Source organism: Scardinius erythrophthalmus (genome assembly GCF_964197995.2).
Source record: "Scardinius erythrophthalmus genome assembly, chromosome: 14".
Classification (NCBI taxonomy): Eukaryota; Metazoa; Chordata; class Actinopteri; order Cypriniformes; family Leuciscidae; genus Scardinius; species Scardinius erythrophthalmus.
The window spans coordinates 7,129,766-7,154,814 of NC_138234.1; the positions used below are offsets into that span (position 1 = coordinate 7,129,766).

The 25,049-nt window shown below is 38.1% G+C and overlaps 1 protein-coding gene across 1 annotated transcript; it reads left to right on the forward strand.

Moving 5' to 3' along the window:
* Nucleotides 1-9,540: 9,540 nt before the first annotated feature.
* LOC308702285 (uncharacterized protein) lies at nt 9,541-24,816 on the forward strand. The gene is made up of 7 exons (XM_081384994.1): nt 9,541-9,689; nt 17,197-17,508; nt 22,732-23,031; nt 23,230-23,529; nt 23,938-24,240; nt 24,330-24,473; nt 24,565-24,816. Exons 1-7 carry the CDS (start codon nt 9,644-9,646, stop codon nt 24,579-24,581), a joined length of 1,422 nt encoding a protein of 473 aa, XP_081241120.1. The 5' UTR covers nt 9,541-9,643; the 3' UTR covers nt 24,582-24,816.
* The last annotated feature ends 233 nt before the right edge of the window (nt 24,817-25,049 follow it).

The window sequence follows — 25,049 nt, forward strand, 5'->3', positions numbered from 1 at the left end:
CTGCCTTAAATTAATAAATTTTTAGCTAACTGTGATTTTGTATATGTACATTTCTGAAATACATAACTTAGAGTTAACTCTGAAATTGTAATGTGGACTCATGCATTTTCTGTTAAGCTGCTTTGAAACAATGTGTATTGTGAAAAGCACTACAAATGAATGTGAACTGAATTGAATATTGAAGTCTAAAGCAGAACGCTGAACTTTAAAGGCTCTTCAAGCGTGTTTTTTGTAGTGTTTTTCTCATGATAAATACTGATGATTATTTGAGCTTGTGCTCTCTTTCAGCATCATATTTTTACAGCTTTGTATTTCTCTTAGATACAAAAAAGTGAATAAAGACAGATCTCCCTTTAAGCTGCTGTATATTTGCTGTATGTATTTCCTTGCCTTTATCAATAAAGTTTCTCACTCTGAGGTTCAAGAGTCTCTCCATGTTTTACTATCATGTCAAGCGCCTCCTGAAGTAATACAAACTTTATATACATTTTAAAGAGCTTAGCAGTGTGTCACATATACAGTTTTTACATTATTAAAACTTAAATTAAAACATTCTTTGTAAATACATTACTATTAGCACAGTATTATTTTTTTTTTATCCACAATAATAAACAAACAACTTCCCCCAGCTTCTCCTTCATCCTGAGAAAATACTGATTTGGGACACATTATAATATGCTTTGAGATCACAGTGAAATACATTTACACAACATATCGATGCTCCATTTCCTCCAACAGGGAACGATAAAGTCTTTAAATCTCTAGTGTGATTTGTCTCTGTGGTCTCGTCTGAGGAGCAACACCTCCATCTAGTGGCTCACCCTGAACTCACATGTTATCAGTTCTGTCTGGTTGGTTTTGCTGTTAGTTGGTGTTATTTGCTTTCTCACTAAAGAATTTCTTCACAAATATTCTGTCTTTTATATTGTGAACACAGAATTTCTCTGTTTGGACACAACAGTTATGGCTGAATGTTTAAGGTTTAAGGCTTTTATTAACATGACGTGAGCGTGCATGTTCTCCTCACAACCAGAGAATCTGGAGTGCTGCTGATCCTACTTAATTACAAGAAAGGCAAGTAGGGGGCGCTACATTTATATATGGTGCACTTTCAGATTTAAAACTTTGCAGGATGTTTACGTTCACTTAGAGCTGTTGCACACTACATGAAAGGTCATTTTCAAAAATCCATAATAGGGGCCCTTTAAACATTTAAGTAAATGTGTCTTTTTTTAGTTATTGTTCTTGTCATTGTATTTTTGTTTTGGTTTCATTCATCATTTTGTGTCTGCACTGCTGCAGAATATTATTGATTTCACATTTCACAAGTTTTTTTTGTAAAGCTTCATCAAACCTACATCAAGTGGTTTAAAAGCTTTAATCTGTGAAAAACTCTGTTCTTCATGTTTGTGTGTGGTGATTCAGTTAAAATATCAGTGTCAGTGAAGGAGGGAGATTCAGTCTCTCTAAACTCTGATCTTACTGAAATGAAGGATGATGATGTGATTCAGTGGAGGTTTGGAGATGAATGGACTTTAATAGCTAAAATCAATAATCGGGCCGACAGAATCACTGTATATGATGATGTTCTTGATGGGAGATTCAGAGACAGACTGAAGCCGGACAATCAAACTGGATCTCTGACCATCACAAACACCAGACCTGAACATACTGGAGAATATAAAGTAAAGATCCTTAGAAATGCAATCATGCTTTTCAATCTCACTGCCTATGGTAAGTTAAATATCAATTTCACCCGTTTTATTTATTACAGCTAGATCTAAAGAAGTATCTCATCATGACTAATTAGTTAAAATTACTAATTACCTTTTTTTACATTAACAGCCAGGTTTATATTTAACTTTCTATTACATGTCTTGAATATCTTCATTCATCCTCATTTATCCTTATTTTCTTGTGTTTTCCATGTTCATTGGTGTGTTCATCAGTGGTGAATGTGAGTCATGTGACTCTCTCCTGGTACGCAGGAATCAGTGTATTGTCCAGCATCAGTGCGTCTGATCTCAGCATCAGTCTCTCTCTACCTCTGGAGGTGGAATATCAGGATAAAAACACCTACAGCTGTGTGCTGAACAATCCCATCAGCAACCAGACCACACATCTGGACATCAACACACTCTGTCACACATGTGCAGGTACCACAGCACTGATATTAGTGTTTATTGACTGATCTGATCTCAGTTTGATGTGTTTATTCCTCAGACTCTGTCCACTGTTGTGGTCCTACTGAAGCTGTGATCCGATTGGTCCTCTCTGCTCTGGTGGGCGTGGCTACTGTCATTATTGTGGTTTATGACATCAGATCCAGAAGAGCTGAATGAGATCAAGCACATATTCACACATCAGGTACATGATTGATGATGTCATTTCTCACACACTGATTTTGCATTTATAAATGTATGTCAGATATATTAATGACTTTATATGTTAATCTTTTTCAGGAAGTATTGAAATCTAAAGCAGAATGCTGAACTTTAAAGGTTCTTCAAGTGTGTTATTTTTAAATAATAAATACTGATTATTATTTGAGCTTCTGCTCTCTTTCAGAGTCAGATTTTACAAAATCCAATATATATGGCTTTGTTCATATTTTTTTGCAGAAACATAAAACAAAAGAATAGAGAGACACACAGATCTCACTTTACTGCTGTATGTATTTGCTTTTACTTTATCAATAAAGTTTCTCACTCTGAGGTTCAAGAGTCTCTCCATGTTTTATTACATTTATTATATTGAGCGTCTCCTGGAGGAATACAGACTTTATGTATATTTTAAACAGTGCACCACATATGAATCTTTCAATTTTTTAAATATTATTTAAAACATTATTTGTAATTTTTTACATTATTAATAGATCATTAATTTATTTCTTTTTCTATCTACAATAATGAACAAACAACTTTCCCACCTTCTCCTTTAACCTGAGAAAATACTGATTTGAGACACATTATAATATACTTTGAGATCACAGTTGTATTTTTCACTCTGAACAAAGTGAGCATTTAGAGCATCACATCAGGGTCATAATCCATAGCTGTTGAATATTAATCATATGAAGATATCAGAGGACACTTTCATACACACAGTTATAGCAGGCGATCTGTTCCTGCTCCATAAAACCATTAGAGAAACTCTGAAATCAGTCTGAGAGGAGAAACAATCGAGACATTTGATCAGAAATGAACAACAAACGTCCTGAAGAGAGTTACAGGAGAGAGCAAGTTGTTAACCAAGTCAGAGCGAGAGTGCAACTGCGGTGCCTCAAGCAAACCTTTTACTGTGGATACATTTTGGAGAGTTTTCTGTCTTTATTATTATTTTATTTATTTTTTGGTACTTTTTAGGTTTTTGTGTGCACCTGTATACTGTATATATTTCACTGTGGACTGTCTGTTTTTTTGGCACTGTAAATAAATTACACCTTGCACGAGAGTGCTCTGCGAATAAGCCATCATTTTGTTTACATCCTCACGGACCCAAGTTACCTTTATTCCCTTCCCCGGAAGCGAGCAGTGGCACTCGCTTCATCACAGAAAAATAAGTTTATTCAAGTGTGCAATTAGTATACCTCTTTTAAACTAAAAATAAGAAAGCATACTTTCAGTCTACTTTTCATGTACTTCTCATAAATATACTTCAAATTGCACTTAAGTGTACTTGACTTATACTGACAGAAAAGTCTAAGTATATTTGGCCTATACTTGTTGATCGAGATATACTTAAAAGTATAATTAATTATATATTATATAAAGTATTCTTGGCTTGTACTTGTGTTTACTATTTTGATTGAGTAGTTTATTAAATACTTAAAAAAAAAACATAATATTACACACTGCCTTATAAACTAACATGTTCATGTTTATATAGTAACAAGCTTGTGGGTGGAATAGCTTATAGAGTAAATAAAATAAGCATGGAACTGAACCTGATCTTGTACACAGCGATAATAACACAGAAACAGATACATTTTACTGATGTTATTGGCAATTCTTCCAAGGTGTAAGAGTATTGTAACGACATTTATTCATACTAGCTTCTATAATAAGCTATACAAGTAGATACAATTTTAAATCTCATTTACAAAACATCAAGCCAAATAGGAAAAGAAGCAAGTCTTTGTTTTAAAACATAAATCATTGGCACTTGAGTAGTTAATATGACTTAATATTGTGAATAAAAAATAAATGAATCAGCTCATGAAAAAGGGGGGCAAAAACAAAAGTGTTGCGTTTATAATTTGTTTCAGTGTAAGTGTTACGGTCCATGTGGGAAGGTGATCATACAATGTCCCAGAAATCAACTTGGCGGTAATTATACACATTACCTGAAAAATCTGCATGGTGGATGTGCATGATAAGTGGTTATTATGAATATTGCCTGACCACAGGAAATCTAGGAAGCATTCCCATATTTCCCAATGAAATGTTTAATGCTGTGGAGTCATTAAAAAGCTGTGTGGACAAGCTTACATTGCAAAGGAGCATTTCGCACCCTCGTTAATTTTATTGGGAAATGTGGGAATGTCTCTCAGATTTCCTGTTTGGTTGGGGAATAATATCTTGGTTTATTTGCATTAATGCTCAGATGATGAAGAGATATATATCCCAGGGAATGCGTTTCATTATCATCTCATTAGTTTAGTGTCTAACAACAAAGTATAGGCTAACCAATTGCAAACTGACAATTATTTTTCAGGTGTTTCTCGTGCCAGGCTGTGATGTCAAGATCCCCAAGCGAAAGCTTACCTCTCTGCGGACGGCAAATCCGTCAGTGTACATCGGGGACCTTGCCGTGCTTGTCTATGGCAGGGAAACCCTGTCTCATTCAAGCTTGACAGGGAGCCAGTCAGGGACACACAAGGCCCCTTTGATGCCCAAAAATAACCCTAATTTATGTTAGTTAGACATTTAAAGGACATTTTCAGCTAGAAATTTTTATTACATTAGTGTTCAGATATCACTACATGCTACTTTGTTTTATTGTGTTAATTAAGGATAATGAATGATTTTTTTTTAAAAGCTATGTTTCGTTCTGTTTGTTTGTGTGTGTGTGTGTGTGTGTGTGTGTGTGTGTGTGTGTGTGTGTGTGTGTGTGTGTGTGTTTTAACTCACAGACCATGCTCTGTCAAAGTTCCCTGACATCACAATGCAAGATGTGAGAGGCATCATGAGAAAAAAAATGCAACAACGAAAACTACATCAAGCAAGCTACTGCAAAGAAGCCCATTTGAATAAAACATTTTTGTTGTCATATATTTGAACAACTATTGTTTGGATTTGTGGTTTCTTTAGGACCTGATTTCTTGCTTGACCCTACCTTAAACATTGTGTTTACTGTTTTGTTTCGAACTGGAGTGTAAATGTGAGTGTCATTGTTATTTTATGTTTATGTGGAATCCAATACAATAGATTTGTTTGAAATTATTGATTTATAAAGATAACTTATGTTTGTAATTCTGAGTATGTGAAATTTTGTGTAGTCCACTGATAGTGTACATAAGAATTTACATCAGATTTAAAGTACAATTAAAGGTATATTTCAAGTATAATAATTAATACCTAAATAGGAACATCGTAGTGTACTTAAAGGGACACTTCAGGATTTAGCATTAAGCTTTGTATTAGTAGAAAACTTGTAGTATTTTCGAATTATCGTGCTTTCCATCCTCATATCCCCCTGAGATGAGATTTATGTATTTTTTTGTCTGGAAAAAATCCTCCGATGACGCAAAAATCGTCATTTTGCGTCATCTGAGGATTTTATGGCCAGAGGCGAGAGACTACAGCCAGTAGGAGGGGCTGTCCCGCATGTTTTCAACCTGTCCATAGAGGGAGGGATCTCACTCACAGAATGTACACATATGGCGCTTTTCCACTACACAGTACCAGCTCGCCTCGGCTCAGCTCGGCTCGACTCGACTCGGCTCTGTTTGGTTTTCCACTGTGTAAAAGTTGTACCTGTACCTGCTTCCAGGTACTTTTTTTCGTACCACCTCCGGCGAGGTTCTAAGCGGGCTGAGGCGAGCTGAGGCGATACTAAAATGTGACGTGAAAACACGGCAGACTGCTGATTGGTCAGAGAGAATCGTCACTATTCACTGCGTCATCATTGCACGCGCCAGACGGAGTATCCTGAATAAAAAACAGCAAAAACAAAAACATCCAAAAACAGCATACACTCGATTTCCTCCTTTGCCCTGTGTGTGCGTGGGTAGCGGGTGTGTCTCGCGTAAAAGATTAAGTCACGGCAGTTTCCTGCGGCGTCGCTATGACGTCCAGGTACTATTGTGGAGGTACTATCTGCAATGGAAAACGGAGCGAAAAGCGAGCCGAGCCGAGCTGAGTCGAGGCGAGTCGAGTCGAGTCGAGTCGAGTCGAGCTGGTACTGGTAATGGAAAAGCGCCAATAGTGTCAGCCATCTTTCTTTAGAAGCTAAGCTAGCAGGCTCTTGTTCTGTGGAGAAAGCTGAATAGTAGGAGAAAGCTGAGTAGTAGGGGTTACCATCCTTTTCCCGGACTTGTCCGGCGGGCGAGATCGTTCAAAATGTCTGTGATTCGGCTTTTGCTTTCTGCAATCGCCATTCATTGTTTACATGCACACCTTTTGTTTCAATCTAACTGAATTCATTCCGATTGGTGAATCTGAATGTAGTGTTTACATGAACGCTAAACAAGTGATCGGTTGATGTGCGTTTTAACATTGCTAAAAAAAAATTTCAGTAATGACGCCACCGGCCTCGCGCCGTTCTCCCGCGGCCGTCAGCCTTGTCCTGCTCGCCACAGTAAACATAATGAATGGAGACTGTAGAACGCAAAAGCCGAATCCCGGACATTTTGGGCAATCTCGAAATCACGGAGCACTTGTCACGGAGACTCACTAGTAGCCTAACCTTGTTGTTTTCAACTGCGCTCTCTAACCGGTAGGTGTGGCTTGGGAGTGGCCTCCTAGGGCAGCAAAGCAAGTGCATTCTGGGAGTTGTTGTCTTTCATCCACATAAGCCAAAAATACATTATCTGGCTTTTCTCAGTCTAGAAAGCTCCAAATTAAAAAATGTCTTATAATTTCTTCTACATAAATGATCTATTTTAAATACACATTCATCTTTCCAGAGGTGAAATATCCCTTTAAACTGTGCAAAAATATTAAATAATTAGTAAACTATGATGTTAAGTCCACTTAAAGAAAACTTGTAGTATAAAACGTCCTGGTTACGTATGCAACCCACCATTCCCTGAAGGAGGGAACGGAGGACGTAGTCAACATCGACTGAATACCGGGGCAGGATGTGTCGTGTGGCCTCCGTCAGTGCCTGGGTGGCGTTGAGCTGTGGGCACAGCAACTGGTGCGTGTGTCCACTTCCGTGTTTATATCCGTGAAGCGGGGCGGAGCGTGTAATCACGCACGCCAATGTTGAATTGGCTTGATTAAATAGTAGTACAAAGACGACAGGCTCCCTAAGCATGATCCCCATTCAGTCGATGTCGACTATGTCCGCCGTTCCCACCGGTGGCCGTTCCCTACGTCCTCCGGTCCCACAGGATGTGTCGGGTGGCCTCCATCAGTGCCTGGGCGGCGTTGAGCTGTGGGCACAGCTCTCCACCGTGTCACCGAAAAACCCAACCTGGGAAATTGGGGAGTCCAGGAACCGAACCTTGTCCACATCCGCCATCTCAACCAGGCTGAGCCAACAATGGCACTGCTGGACCACTAGGGTGGACACTGCTAGAACGATCACGCACGCTGCGATGCTCATGCCCGTGAAGGTGAGGTCAGCAGCAGTGCGGAGCTCACTCATGAGCGCACGGTCTAGACTACCCTCGTGCATGTCTACGAGTGTTTTGGCTTGATAGACCTGCAACAACGCCATGGCATGCAAAGAGGAGGCGGCTTGCCCACAAGCTTTGTAGGCTCTGACCGTCAAACCTGACGCAAGCTCTCAGGCCTGCGAGGGGAGATAAGGATCCCCCAGATGCAGCGGCCATTGGACACAGGTGTGTCGCAACAGACCGCTCCACTGGAGGGATAGCCTCATAACCCTTCACCGCTCCTCCCTCAAGGGTAGCGAGGGGGAAAGAACCACTCCTAGTAAGTCCACAACCTAGTAAGCTCTCCATGCACTTCGGGAAAGAAGGACACTCGGGTGGCGGGCTGAGAACCAGCAGGGCCCGCCCCAAGATACCAATCATCCAACCGAGACTGAGCAGGACATGGCGGAGGGTTACAATCGAGCTCGACTGCCTCGGCGGCCCACTTCAGCATAGCTGACAATTCTGGATTCGGCTCAGGCAACGTTACGCTCCCAGAGGGAGATAACGCAATCGAGTCATCATCTCCAGAGGCCAGCTCACCCTCCGATGCTGCAATCAGCATCCTGTCCTCTGGGTGAGCCCCGGGTGAAACGACCAGTCCACCCATTACATATGGGCCAGCACGCTCCACAGGGGACTCCACTGGCTGCGGTGGAAGGGAAGACTGAGGAGCCCACAGGGAATGGTTACCGAGCAAGACATTCAACACTATCCTCCTATCACCCACCCCACGTGGCACCCGAAGGCGGGGCGTGGTAATGGGGACTTGCGCTTCGCGGACGAAGGAGAGTCTCGACCAACACCGCGACAGTCATATTCCCACAGCGGGAACATGAACTGTCCACAAAAGCTGCCTCAGTGTGCTGTAAGCCCAGAAACCTGATGCAACAATTGTGACCATTTCAGAGAGAGACAGGGAATGAATGCATCCAGAAACGCACAGGCAGAATAACATTTTCTTTTTCTTTTTAAAAAGAAAAACGCAAACGCACCCGTGTTTCTCTTTTAGGAAATGTGACCGCCACCAGTGCCGGAGCACACAGGGAATGATCTCAGCGAACTGAAACAGTGAAGCACTCACTTCTTGCCCTCTAACCAACTGTCAAACACACAAACAAATATAAATTTGATGCTGTTAAAACAGCAGTTGAGAGCTTGAGAAGCTCACGATCACCGCTGTACTCACCGCTGTACTCATTAGTAAACTACAAGTATGATGTTAAGTTCACTCAGAATTTACAAGTATACTTGCAGAATAAAACTATTAAACAAGTAGGCCTAGTTTACTGAGAGTATACTTCGAAGTGTACTTTCATAAATTTTGCTACAAGTATTAAAATAGTAAACTACTAGTATACTCAAAAGTTCACTTGCAGTACAAATGAAAAACGTAATTATGAACTAGTTGTGCATTTACATTTACCATTAAAATACATTTACATTAAAATAGTACACTTACAAGTTTACTACTAGTACATATTGACATTAGTATACTTACTACATAATGTATACTTAAAAATATACTCGCACATTACTTAAGTATATTTCATGTAAATTAACTTGAAGTATACTTCTTATTCGTAAGAGAAGATCAAACTGTTGCTTTAAGACTTTTTTTAACATGTTACTGGTCAGTTTATTTCTGTTGAAAATTATGTCATCAACTTCACTTGAGCTCAGAGTTATTTTAACTGAATGTGGAGTTTCACTTCACTTTACAGTTGATCATCTTCACATCAGTGCATCTGTCATTTTATTACTGAACCAGTTTTGAAGAGTTTGTCTTTTCATATTTGTGGACTGAAACCGTTGAAGATGTTTCTCCCTGCTTTGCTCTGCTTGTGTTTCTGGCGTCTGGATGGTGAGTTTAAATGTGTTTTTATGACTTCAGTTGCTTCTGTTCTGGTACCATGTGATAAATGACTGGTTAATTTAGTCAGAGAGGATCAACATTCACTGTTACAGGACAGTACTGATAGGGAGGAATTCAAATTATAAGGGTGAGCAAACGCAAACCGACAGAAAGAATCCAAACTGCAGGTTACACTGTTAGACTTTTCAAGGGTTTTTTACAGTAACTTACTGGCAACACTGTTGCCAGTAAGTTACTGTAATTAAGAGTTACAGTACCAAACCGTATTTCAGTTTTGTGTAATACAGTGCATTACTGTAAAAAGTAAGCTAATCAGTACAGTGTATTACTGTAAAAACTAAGCTAATCAGTACACTACTGTAATTATTTTTATTTGTACTAAATATAAATTAGATTTGATAATTTTGATATAAGATTAATTTTATTTTTATCCTACATAAGTACTACTTTCATACAAACCAATTAGACAAAGTTATCACAAAATACCATTTTTTTATTTAAAACATTTCATATATATATATCACAAAATAAACATGCCAATGCTGGAAATGATGTGTGAAATTTTTACACATTAATGGGTGAGTTTAGAGACAACATTTTTTGTGTTAATTTTAACTCATTCATTGTGTTAATGATTTTAACAAAGTAAATATGTCAGAGAGGTTAGCACAAAGATGTGTAAACGTGTTAAATTAACACATTATGTGCTGTCCTTCACTGCAAACATTTTTGAAAACATACATAAAACCATAAACAAAACATTAGCATTTGACTAAATGAATGTAGAGTCATTGGTTGTTTAGCTTATACAAGTATTATAATGAAATATCAACCATTACATTCATAAAACTGCAGAATATAAATACATTTTTAAGCATTCAAAAAGGAAATGTCCAAAACAGGACAAAACACAGTTCTTTTCACAATACAAGACACATAACCCCATCTTAAAAATAATTTCACTTATTTCCAAAAATGTGTTGGATTCATGTACACTGGTGGCCAAAAGAAGTATTTAAGTGTCGTAATGTTTTTGAAAGAAGTAATTTCTTATTATTATCAATGTCTGACTGTCTACTCCATCTTTTCTACAGCATAGGAGTAAAAGTCATCATCAAAATAATCTTTAAAAAGCCAACACAATGTTTTTGTCCACCTTTGTGAATAAACGAACTTCTCCAAAGATTGGTTCCTGTTCAGAACTTGATTGACAACATCAGAGTGTTCCCTGGTCTGCATGCGTGCCCACAAACACAAATGTACTCAGTCCTTCAGAGGAGATCCCGCTTCCAAAACTATATGAGAGAGAGAGAGAGAGAGAGAGAGAGAGAGAGAGAGAGAGAGAGAGAGAATATTAGTGTCACATTATTTTTAACCTCCTTTTTTGTTAATTTTTATTATTATTTTCACAAAAACTTAAGAATATATATTTGTAAACAGCTTTTGTCAATAAATAGCATACAAAAGAACTAAATTAAATTATGCCAGATTAAATTTTAATACTTACAAATCCGAAATTCTGTCCAAAAATGCTGAGATCCATAGAGAGAAAGACTGAAATCGATGATTTTAGCCCATTTCAGCTTGTCTGCCGTGAAGGAGTACCTGTTTGAGACAAATACACAGTAAGATACATGCAAGAAATCACTGTGTGATGATCGTTCTCCTTCCTACAGTAGTTAACCCACCTGTGCGCTGATATTAGGACCTTCCTAGTCAGGTGGAACTGCAATGGTAGAGAGTCTTCTGGCTAATAAAATATAAAAATAATGCAAAAATATAAACTTAAGTTGTTTAGAATGCTAGATTTGGTCTGAATGAATTAGTGAGAGTTTTACTGCAGTGCTTACCTGGATACATTTAATCTGGTGAGACTGAACAAAGACAATGGTCCATCTTCTGATTGGTTCATTTGCTGTGTAATAAAGTTAGACATAATGCAAAGGTCACTTATTTGATATAAAGTTAGCCAATTTTATAGAGATTTTATGAGATATTGTAAGCTACCTAGTCTGCACCAGTGGCTCAAAAGCAATTTTCACATACCGTATGCTAATCATTTCAGTAAACTTATCTCAAAATATATCACAAATGGGCTGGCCTAACTTACCTCTGGAATCTTGCTAAGTCACTGGCGCGAATTGGTGCTTTGTTGCAGTTGCCTTTAAACACAGAAATGGAAGTAAATATTAAATTCCATTAAAAAAAAAAAAAAAACTATAATATGGTATAGTTTGCAAACTAATGCTAAAACTATAAAGGTTCTCATCAGTAGGCCAAACATTAGGCTATAAACAGAATTTCACATTAGTTTATTCACATTTATTGTTAATGTAAACGCGTTGCTCGTTGGCATATTTTAACTCGACAATTCAATAATCTAACAAAGTGTGTAAAATGAAACGTTAGCTCAGTTTACCATGGTAAAGTTCGTTACCGCCATGTTGACAACGAGTAACGTCAGGCTAACGTTAACGTTATAACATACGTTAAACTGGGCACAATCCTGTCAACACCCAGTCTATGGTCAACATACACAGAATGTTTTTTTTTTTTTACCTTGCTTGCTGATCTCTCTCTCGGTGAAGTGAATTCCGTCTCTTCCCCGGGCCAGACACGAACGTCGCGATCCAACAAAAGACAGACCCCATTACCTACACTGGATGCTCTGACGCGACACACACGACAAATCCCAGACAGTGTAGTGATGCGCCGCGGCCGTTATATTTCAGACGTAGTCCGATACGAGTCCAAGCGCTCGCGCTAGTTCTTACAAGGGATAAACAGGTTTGCATTTAAAGGTCCGGTCGCTTCAATGTGTCCAATATAGACAGCCTCTGGCTATTATAGCGTTGTAGACACGCGGTGTAAGGCAAAAATTAGGAAATAAAAAGCACGGTGGAATGGTGCCAGCCAGAGAGGCAGTTACGTCAAATACAGTAGTATACAGCAAATTAAAAAAATACAGTAAGTCTCTGTATGTGGTGTTAGACGTCACAGAAAATTCCCATGATGCAATTGGAATCACAGTTATTTACTGTAAAGAGAAATAGCAGTATAATACTGGGGGATTTAAAGTAAATAACTGTAGAAATTACAGAAAAGTCTAACAGTGTATTTATATACCTATATTAAATTAAATATATTAAATCAAATAAATATATTTAAATACCTATATTATAAATATTTATTTATTTATATATATAAATATATATTTATATGAGGTAATCCTGGACACAGGACACAACAACATTTACTAAATCCACTACAGACACAGAAAAGAGTCACAGCGGTGCATACAGGTAGCGCGTAGATTTTGCGTCTGCATTTCTGCAACAAGAATCTAGTGGCTCATCCCGCGTTTGCCAAGGCAACGTGTTGATCGGGTCCGCAATGTATATAAGCTATATGTGCAGGGAACTGAGCAGACGGGAATTCTCTTTCTATTTTTCTCTTTTGATTGTGTGCAAACTAGTGTTGGCATTCTATAATTTAGGCTATGGTTCTTGGTTCTTTTTGTTTGAGATTACAATATGAATATTCATCCTGTCATTCAGACCATGTATTCTTGTCAGCTTGTTTCTGGCTGCATTTCATTTGATGAAATTAAATGTTAAATACTCTTCTGATTTGATGTTGTTGATGCTGAGATGTAGTTCTGTCTCATATGAGAAAGTTGGGACTGAGGCTCAGTGGCCAAAAAGAGTGCGCTCCTTCCGGCTCAGAGGACCACTTTTCTAGGTGTGGTTTGGGATTCGACGACGATTCAAGCACAGCTATTAGGGGCTCATATAGCATTGATTCTCTCAGCCGTAAATGGGGTAAAACTAGGCCAGTCACTCACTGTGAAACAGTTTCAGAGACTGTTTGGTCTAATGCCAGCTGCATCAAACGTAATAACTTTTGGCCTCCTGCATGAGACCGCTGCCGTGGTGGCTCAGAACCAAGGGGTTTTCTTCGAGGGGAAATCCATCTCGCATGATCAAGGTCACACGGCGATGCCTACGTGTTTTAGTTTTAGGTTCCTCGCCCAAGGCTCAGTGTTGGGGGCTTTTTGTCATCGCGTAATGCTAACAACAGATGCTTCCTTCACAGTTTGTGGGCGATCATGAATGGGTGCTCAGCGCAAGGTCTGTGGCAGGACCATCTACTTTCTTGGCACATAAATCAGCTAGAAATGATGGTGGTGTTTCAAGCTCTCAAACACTTCCTCCCAAACCTGAGGGGCCATCATGTGCTTGTCTGTACAGACAACACATCGCTGGTCTCTTACATCAATCATCAGGAGGGTCTGAGGTTACGTCACTTATGCAAATTGGCTCACCAGATCCTCCTATGGGCCCAAGGGATTTTGCTCTCTCTAAAAGCAGTTTACATCCCTGGGTTTTTAAATCAGGGAGCAGACATCCTGTCGAGGCAGGGGCCGAGGCCCGGGAATGGAGACCAAGGTTATTTTCGTAAACGAAAATTTAAACTAAGACTAAAACTGTTGGTCAAAAAAACATTTCTGTAAACTGAAATAAAATTAATAATTAATAATAAATGAAAAACTAAAACTAAACAAAACTAACAACATTATTGAAAAACGAACTGAAATAAAGTAATAATTAGCAAAGATAAATAATAGTTTTCGTAATTAATAAGCTTTTTACTTTGGCGTAAAATCTGACCTGTGGCTGTTTAGGGAAATGCCTGTAATGGTGCTTCACATGTGTGAAGCTGAGGCGATTAACCGCTGTCCTGTGACGTGCTCAATGTAGGACCGTAACGTAGAACACATCGCTAGTCCTGAGTGGCTGTTCATAAAGGATGCGTTTGTGGCAGTGGAATAGGAAATAGTTCAAGGTAATGAGACGCAAGTTGAACTTGAGCGAAGCATTTTTAAAATGCAGTTTCATGTGCAAAACGCGGGTGCAACAGCCAAACAAGTCCGTCAAGAACAACATCTAGCCTACTGTATGTTTGAGATGTCATATTTTCATTAAGGTTGACATGCTGAAATGTACTGTTATTATCTTTGTTTTTACAAAACATTTACTGCTAAGAATATTACTATCCATGTGGAGACATTTCCCCACAATGTTTTCCCAGGACACGACAGACACACAAGCACGCTCATACACAGACAGACAGACAGACACACACACCATAGACGTAATGGTTTTTATACTGTACAATCTGTATATTCTATCTCCTTACACTAACCCTACCCCTAAATCTACCCATCACAGAAAAAATTCTGAATTTTTACATTTTCTAAACATTCTAAAAAACTCATTCTGTATGAATGTAAGCTTGTGTACCTCAATTTAGGTCAAAACAGTGACACGAGTCCTCATGAGTCTGTGTGCATTCAGGTTTAAGCCCCCACCGGGATAGAAAAACATGTAGACACTCACACACTGCATAGATACCTCATTATCTAACCACACTGGCTTCATAGCAGGTTGTGTTGGCTGTAGTCAGATGAAATTAGCTGTTTTTTTGTTGTTGTTTTTTTATGTACCAGTGGTCACTCTGCTACATTGTTCAGCTGAAAAAAAGTAAACATGGCATGTTTAACAAGATTTCATCTTTAATATGAATTAGGTTGTCTGAATTTTTCATCGTTTTTTCTTGTATACTTTTAAGTTCCATTTATTTGGTGCTTTGTTCAATCTCAAACCATTATTGTATTTTTATTATTAAGATGTCTGCATGACAGTTAAAGGTACAATATGCAAGAATTTTGCATTAAAATATCCCATAATCTCAAGGCCAGTGTTATATATTTTGTTAAGTTGATTACTTACAATATCCCAAATGTTTCCAGCTATTTTTAAATCGTGAGAAAATTGCGATTTTAACCAAGGAAACGGGGCGTTAGAGCAGGGGGGAGCTGGGAGTCGCCAGTCAATTGCGTCATATCCGCTTTACCCTCGGTTTCCGCTCGTACTGCGTGGAGTCCTGGACAAATGTGGAAGTTGTAGTTGTAGCGTCTATCAAGCAAGAAACATTAGCTTGTTTCTTGCAGTCATTATGGAACACAATTATTCTTTACCGATTGCAGCTGGTTCTGTCGACAAAGCATGCTTAATTTTATATTTTCCAAATGTAGCATTCGGTAATAGTTATGTTTATGTAAGGGAAGTATTATTGCTTTAGATTTGTGTTTAGTTCATTGACATTGTTTATCACGTCTGGTGTTTATGGCCATGTAAATAAATATAGCATGTGTTATACATAAAGATTAATCAGTATTTTGGCAAATGATGTGGGTATGTTCGAATGTACTTTTACAACAATTGTTTAGAACACGTAAAACTGCGCCGGGTTATCACAACAATGAATTCGACAAATACAGTAACATCAATGATAACTAATTTAGTATTAAACCTTACTTTTCTTGCGGTTAATTCATTATAATGAAATAAAAGTGTGATGAGGTTCAAGAGTCAGGAAGGAAGAAGACAGGGGTCGGTGTGACAGGGACTCGTACTTTATTAAAATAAAATAAAACAAAACAAACAAAAGTCGCGCACAACATGCATTCACCGTGGCAACCGCGACGGCACAAATCAGTTCAAAAATGAGAGCTCGGATCCACCGGTTTTCTTTCTCTGCGTCCAATTTTCTCTTCAGTCTCTCTCTCGTTCCAGCGTGGCTTATAAGCGGCCTATCCACGCCGATCACTGCAATAAGACACAGGTGTTCGTCATTTGCACTTGACCTACTTGCTCGTTTCTTCTCTCTCCCATTACAGACCGCGCTGAACCACGCCCCCCCTCGCCACAAAAAGCATGCCATTATAAAAATAGAACTTAGCCTCATCCATGAACATGATTTTTCGATTCCCGTCTGACTGATTTACATCCACGGTGGATTTAAAACGACAGTTCCCATCATTCCACGCTCCTTCACATCGTCATCAAGCTACGCTGTTGTTGTTGTTTGGAATGTAGCGCCCTCTAGTGGCAGAAAAATTATTGCATAATTTAGCTTTAACTCTAATCTGTGTAAACAAACTTTGCTGATATTAAACGTCTAGCTTAGGTCTACACTGGAAGTGTTCTGTTTGCTCTGCTAAACTATAATTACTAAAACTGAAACTAAATAAAATAAAAACTAAATAGAAATGTGTTTGCAAACTAAAACTAAACTGAAATTTAAAGCAAAATTGAAAACCATATTAAAATAAAAACTTAAAAAAATGTAACCACTCGATCCACAATGTTGACATCAGCAAACCGCTCACTAAATTACTGGTGAGTCAGACAATAATATTCATTCACTGTTATTCTCATATAACATTAAACTGATTTTACTGTGAGATCAAGTTTCAGCTCTAAACTCAGTTATTATGGATTGATTAAATAAAACAATATAATTATGAATCTCAGATAATCAACAGCATCAGTTTGAGTGTGACATTAAACATTAAAGTAAAGGTGTCTTTTTAGTTATTGTTCCATATATAAATCTATTTCTCTTTTCATTATCATCTTTTGTTCTTCAGGAGTGTTTGGTGAGTTTTTGTCAGTGAAGGAGGGAGATTCAGTCTCTCTAAACTCTAATCTTACTGAAATGAAGGATGATGATGTGATTCAGTGGAGGATTGGATATAAAAACACTTTAATAGCTGAAATCAATAAACGGACTGACAGAATCACTGTATATGATGATGTTCTTGATGGGAGATTCAGAGACAGACTGAAGCTGGACAATCAAACTGGATCTCTGACCATCACAAACACCACAACTGAACATGCTGGAGATTATCAACTACAGATCAACAGTGAGATCAACAGGTTCAGGCTCAATGTGCACGGTGAGTTAAATATCAGTTTCACCTGTTTTTTTTTTTTTGTTTGTTTGTTTGTTTTTTAATCAGCACAAAGATACAATTAATAATTCGAAGTTCATTTTGCTTTTTGTTTTTAATAGGGGGGGGGGGCAATCTTAATGCGCACCTGCACTAGTCTAATCTACAAGACTACATCACGTAGTGTATGCGTACACTCTTATGGGTGTGTGTGAGGGATATACTGTAAGCTACAGTAAGTAAATGCATCTGTATAAAACAAGGGTAAACGTTATAACCGCTAACAAAGCGGACTGCATCGATTACAAAAGTACATTGGTTATCATCTTTTTCTTTTTTTTTTTTGGGGGGGGGGGGGGGGGTCATGATTTATTAATGACTCAATATGATCTATATTAAATAGAAAATAATCACTTAATCCGATGTTTAAAGTGAATAAAATAGCCTTGACTTACTGGAGTTCCACAGCTAGCTACTGAAAAACGTTGTTCTCTCCCACTGGACTTTGTGTGTGTAGTGGTGAGTTAAAGGACAAGTTTGGTATTTTACACTTAAAGCCCTGTTTACAGATCGTTTCTGATGAAATAGAACGGTTAAGATTAAAATGTGGACACATGCTGCTAGGCCGAGAATTTTCGGTTTCTTTCGCACCTCCGCAATGACTGCGTAGGTGCACTGGAACAATCCTTCCTAAAACGCATTAAACTTTCGTTTACAAAGACGTGAAACTCACCGAGTGGTCAGGGGTGTTCACTGATATGCTCACACAAAAATCGCTGCAGAAGATGCTTTCCAACAGGTGTTTTACCATTCGTTGTAAAACTGTGGACCTACAGTATTTTTCCAAACGCCTCACACCCGAACATTCTTCCGTTGAGAGCTCGAATAATAGACACTCCAGTCCGGTTTCCGGCGGCGGAGTAATACCGTACCTCACAGCACATCCAATACAAGTCAATGGAGTTGGACAAAAACTACGATAAAACCTGTTGGAAAGCATCTTTTGCAGCGATTTTTGTGTGAGCAGTGAATCAGTGAACACCCCTGACCACTCGGTGAGTTTCACGTCTTTGTAAACGAAAGTTTAATGCGTTTTAGGAAGGATTGTTCCAGTGCAGTGGTTCTCAATCCTGGTCCTGGGGACCCACAACTCTGCACATTTTATATGTCTCCTTTATCTGACACAACCAGTTCAGTTCAGAGCTCTTTCCTAACGAGATGATGATCTGAATCAGGTGTGTTAAATGAGGGAGATATACAAACTGTGCAGAGCTGTGGGTCCCCAGGACCAGGATTGAGAACCACTGTTCCGGTGCACCTACGCAGCCATTGCGGAGGTGCGAAAGAAACCGAAAATTCTCGGCCTAGCAGCATGTGTCCACATTTTAATCTTAACCGTTCTATTTCATCAGAAACGATCTGTAAACAGGGCTTTAAGTGTAAAATACCGAACTTGTCCTTTAAAAGGGGGAGCCGGCAGTGGACCAAAGCACTGTGAGGCAAGGGAGGGGGGACTCAAAATGTTTGTATTGTTTTACTACTTGCACAATTATTTTAAGTATATATCATTATACTATTTACAATAAAAATTATTTTTAGGGGGGTCAACCCTAAGATGGTCCTGACCCATTACCCCCCACCCCACGATTTCCGCCAATGCCTGTTTATTAGGGCTGCACGTTTTCAAGTTTTTCATTAACCGTTAACCGAGGCCCTTAGCGGTTAATACTCGGTTAACCATAGTGTGCGGCTGTACGCGCCGCAACCCCGAGATAGGCGTAATTTGCGGGTGAGACATATCCCCACCACTATTTTCTAAGGTCGATATTGTATTGTCCCCACAACTTTTGAAACATCTCGCGGCAGGAATACCAATACAAATAAACAAAACATCACCAGTTAACTAGCAGAGCATTCATTTCGTTCGTTTTTTTTTAGGCGATCTAGCGCTGAAATGTTTTGTTTTTTAAATCAAGTGATCAAAGTGCTCGTTGACGCTGCGATCGAGAAGGGTCTTGTAAAACGTGCTGAGGTATTATTAATTCGTGGCCACGAAACAATTCACCTGAATATTCACCAGTTCACACACACACACACACCAAAAAAAGGAATAAAAAGCTGTACGAGAATAGTCGGCCTTCACTGAAGAGCTATCTTCACAGCAGGTAAGAAAAACAGTTTAATAATTATTATTAATTTGTGGCCACGAAATAATTCACCTGAATATTCACCAATTCACAAAAAATAGGTCTTTAGCATTCACTAATTAATTATCAAACTGTTTTTGGCCACGTTGTAATTCGTTAAATCAAAATGAGGGAGGGAATTTGTTCAACGTGTCCACGATTTATTAAAGCGAGGGAACAAATAAGTCGTCGTAACAACTAATTATTTAGATCAGTGGACAGGGAGCATAAGAACAAACAGTGAGAGAGCCCCGGCCGCGCGCGCGCGCACTCTCACCGCCTTCAAAAAACACGAGCGCTGTATTGCTCTCTCTCCCTCGCGCATATCAACACAATAGTAAAAGGTCGGAAGACCGATTGTGTTCTATAGTTTGTTCAGATAAAGTGATTGATTAGCAAGTACATGTTTAGGAAATGCATAATACAAATTGTATGGGTTAATGTAACGGTAAACGGACTCTGCGGGTAAAACTGTTGTGATGAAATTGCGCATGCTCGAGGTAAAACTGCTGGGGTAAAGCTGTGGCTCTGCGGCTCTGCAGACAGATATTATTGTGCTGCCATCAGTGGCGCGGATACTATAGCCCCTTTCTATGGGGCGCCGTTTGTAAAGCGGCTCACGCTGAAAATAACAGCAACATTTTGTCACATTTAGCTTCAAACAATGTTAAAAAAAACTGGTATGAATTTTTGATGGTCACTTTTTACCACATTTACAACAATATTTGTCAACTTAGAGATATTTTAAATAGTTAAATCTAAATATTAAATGTTACACCTAAATGTTAAATATTAAATCTAAATGCTAAATCTAAATCTAAATGTTAAATCTAAATCTAAATGTTAAATCTAAATCTAAATGTTAAATCTAAATCTAAATGTTAAATCTAAATGTTAAATGTTAAATCTAAATCTAAATGTTAAATCTAAATATTAAATCTAAATCTAAATGTTAAATCTAAATGTTAAATCTAAATCTAAATGTTAAATCTAAATATTAAATCTAAATCTAAATGTTAAATCTAAATGTTAAATGTTAAATCTAAATCTAAATGTTAAATCTAAATATTAAATCTAAATCTAAATGTTAAATATAAATGTTAAATCTAAATCTAAATGTTAAATCTAAATGTTAAATCTAAATCTAAATCTAAATGTTGAATCTAAATCTAAATGTTGAATCTAAATGTTTTGGGTGAAACTAAATATTTAACTAATATGCAAATTCAAAATGCCGGAAGTGGCAAAATAAAAGCTCGAGGTGGTCAGTGTGTGTTTATAGCATGGTTTATAGTGTCAAATAATGAATAAAAACCATCTCATAATAATAACTATAATATAACGATAATAACTTCCTAAAATAATAAACACGTTTGGAGAAACTGTAGAGTATCGTGATGAGAGTAATGACATGACATTCAGTCAAAGTGAGCCCCCTAGTGGCTGGCTATTATGGCTACAGGTCATAAGTCCCGCACTTTTCATAAAAGTGACACTAGCCAACTCTTCAAATACAGTTTCTCCAAACGTGTTTATTATTTTAGGTAGTTATTATCACGATAATCTATGTCCAAGAGTCCATTTCCTCGGATGAGATGGTTTTTATTCGTTATTTGACACTATAAACCATGCTATAAACACACACTGACCACCTCGAGCTTTTATTTTGGCACTTCCTGTTACCGGCATTTTGAATTTGCATATTAGTTAAATATTTAGTTTCAACCCAAACATTTAGATTCAACATTTAGATTTAGATTTAACATTTAGATTTAGATTCAACATTTAGATTTAGATTTAGATTTAACATTTAGATTTAACATTTATATTTAGATTCAACATTTAGATTTAGATTTAACATTTAGATTTAACATTTAGATTTAACATTTAGATTTAGATTTAACATTTAGATTTAGATTTAATATTTAGATTTAACATTTAGATTTAGATTTAACATTTAACATTTAGATTTAACATTTAGATTTATATTTATATTTAACATTTAGATTTAGATTTAACATTTAGATTTAGATTTAGCATTTAGATTTAACATTTAACATTTAGGTGTAACATTTAATATTTAGATTTAACTATTTAAAATATCTCTAAGTTGACAAATATTATTGTAAATGTGGTAAAAAGTGACCGTCAAAAATTCATACCAGTTTTTTAAACATTGTTTGAAGCTAAATGTGACAAAATGTTGCTGTTATTTTCAGCGTGAGCCTCTTTACAAACGGCGCCCCATACCTTTCACACAGCGCATTGAACCCGGGAAATTGCCGGCAAATTGCCGGAACGCCTTCTGTGTGAACGCAAACACGACCCGGGTTTAATGCCGGGATCGATGCCGGGTTGGGGACGTAGTAACATTGCCGTGTTCAGTCCCGGGACGCGCGCTGTGTGAACAAAAGCCGTAATAATGCCGTGTCGTAGTGATGACGCTGAAGCCGGGATCGTTCGCCAGCTGTGAAACGGTACGAAATGCGCAATTTTATGATCGAATCAGAGAAATAAATGCACAAGCGTGGTTTCTCGAGAGAGAAATCGCAGCTCATAAGCAAACTGAAGACGCTGCTGTGCTGAGACATTACAAGTCACATCGATGTCACGTGTCTTTCCGGGACATACACAGGTTGTGTGTGAACGCGCTCTCTGATTCCGGAAAATCACTGGCAGTGTGAATGAACCAAAATCAAATGAACCCGGGTCAAATCCCGGGTCACTTTATCCGTGTATTTTCCGGAATCTCTGTGTGAAAGGGGCTTATGTTTGTTTCTGGCTCGCGCACAGCCTTCACTCTCGCACAGCCTTCACTCTCGGACGCGCGCTTTCTTTGCCCGCTTCATATTAGAAAACTGGTCTAGCGGTCTCTGGTGGTGCAAAAATGTATTACAACTAAATTCAGTGCACGCCATTGACGCCACTTAACCGAGCAAAATGTTTCACTCGGTTACGCAATTTTTAACGGTTAATCGGTTAATCGGTTAACCATGGACACCCCTACTGTTTATGTTTGTTCTGTGTGTGTTTGGTGATTCAGGACTGAGATCAGTGATGGAGGGAGATCCAGTCTCTCTAAACTCTGATCTTACTGAAATGAAGGATGATGATGTGATTCAGTGGAGGTTTGGAGATGAAAACACTGTAATAGCTGAAATCAATAAACGGACTGACAGAATCACTGTATATGATGATGTTCTTGATGGGAGATTCAGAGACAGACTGAAGCTGGACAATCAAACTGGATCTCTGACCATCACAAACACCACAACTGAACATACTGGAGAATATAAACTACAGATCAACAGTGTGATCAAGGGTTTCAGTCTCACTGTCTTCGGTGAGTTAAATATCAGTTTCACCTGTTTTATATTTTAATCAGCACAAATTCAATTCAAACCTCATTTTGCTTTTGGTGTTTAATGATGATATTCATTTCAAATTTAACTTTTAAACTATTTACTCTTAGAAACCATCAAAATAACCGTCTTAATCTGTGACGAACCCTGTTTCTGTTTGTTCTCGGTGTGTTTGACAGATGAAGTGAAGTCATTGATGGAGGGAGATTCAGTCTCTCTAAACTCTGATCTTACTGAAATAAAGGATGATGATGTGATTCAGTGGAGGTTTGAAAACACTTTAATAGCAGAAATCAATGTAACGTCCGACAGAATCACTGTATATGATGATGTTCTTGATGGGAGATTCAGAGACAGACTGAAGCTGGACAATCAAACTGGATCTCTGACCATCACAAACACCACAACTGAACATGATGGATATTATAAACTTGAAGGAGTGTCATTCTCATCAAAAGCATTCAGAGTTTCTGTCTATGGTGAGTAGAGATCATTGGTCTTGTCCTTCAAATACTATTTACATATTGAATTGTTGAATAATTTTATAGTTTGAAATGACAGACCGCATAAAAACTATGAACCGAATATAAGATTGTTGATTAGATTTGATCATATTTCTGTTTATTCAGAAATATTAGTTGATGTCAGCGCTGATATTAGTGTTTATTGACTGATCTGATCTCAGTTTGATGTTTTTATGACTAATTAGTTAAAATAACTATTTACCATACTGTTTTACATTAACAGCAGGTTTATATTTAACTTTGTATATCAGATTGTTTTAAATGCTCTGCTTTTGATCATTTCGGTTCTTCTCGATGTTTCTTCCTCGTTTGCCTGAATATCTTCATTCATCCTCATTTATCTTATTCTCTCATGTTTTCCAGCTCGTCTGCCTGTTCCTGTCATCAGCAGAGACTGTTCTTCATCATCATCATCATCATCATCATCATCATCATCATGTTCATTGGTGTGTTCATCAGTGGTGAATGTGAGTCATGTGACTCTCTCCTGGTACGCAGGAATCAGTGTATTGTCCAGCATCAGTGCGTCTGATCTCAGCATCAGTCTCTCTCTACCTCTGGAGGTGGAATATCAGGATAAAAACACCTACAGCTGTGTGCTGAACAATCCCATCAGCAACCAGACCACACATCTGGACATCAACACACTCTGTCACACATGTGCAGGTACCACAGCACTGATATTAGCTGATGTCAGCGCTGATATTAGTGTTTATGGACTGATCTGATCTCAGTTTGATGTGTTTATTCCTCAGACTCTGTCCACTGCTGTGGTCCTACTGAAGCTGTGATCCGATTGGTCCTCTCTGCTCTGGTGGGCGTGGCTACTGTCATCATTGTGGTTTATGAGATCAGATCCAGAAGAGCTGAACGAGATCAAGCACATATTCACACATCAGGTACATGATTGATGATGTCATTTCTCACACACTGATTTTACAGTTATAAATTTGTCACATATTAATGGATTTATATGTTCATCTTTTTCAGGAAGTATTGAAATCTAAAGCAGAACACTGAACTTTAAAGGCTCTTCAAGTGTGTTTAAAAAAAAAACAAAAAAAAAAACTGATTATTATTTGAGCTTCTGTCTTTTAGAGTCAGATTTTACAAAATCCAATATGTATGGCTTTTATGGCAGAAACAAAACAAATGAATAGAGACCCACAGATCTCACTTTACTGCTGTATATTTGCTGTATGTTTTTGCTTGCCTTTATCAAAGTTTTCTCACTCTGAGGTTCAAGAGTCTCTCCATGTTTTATTGCATTTAATAATGTAATGTTTATTACAAAAACAGCTGCAAAAACTGCAGCTGCAGTGTGTGATAGGGCCCAAAATCTCTAGTGTGATTTGTCTCTGTGGTCTCGTCTGAGGAGCAACTCCTCCATCTAGTGGCTCACCCTGAACTCACATGTTATCAGGAGTTATCTTTGTCAGCTCTGACGTCAGTCTTTAGCAGCTTGTCTGAGCCGT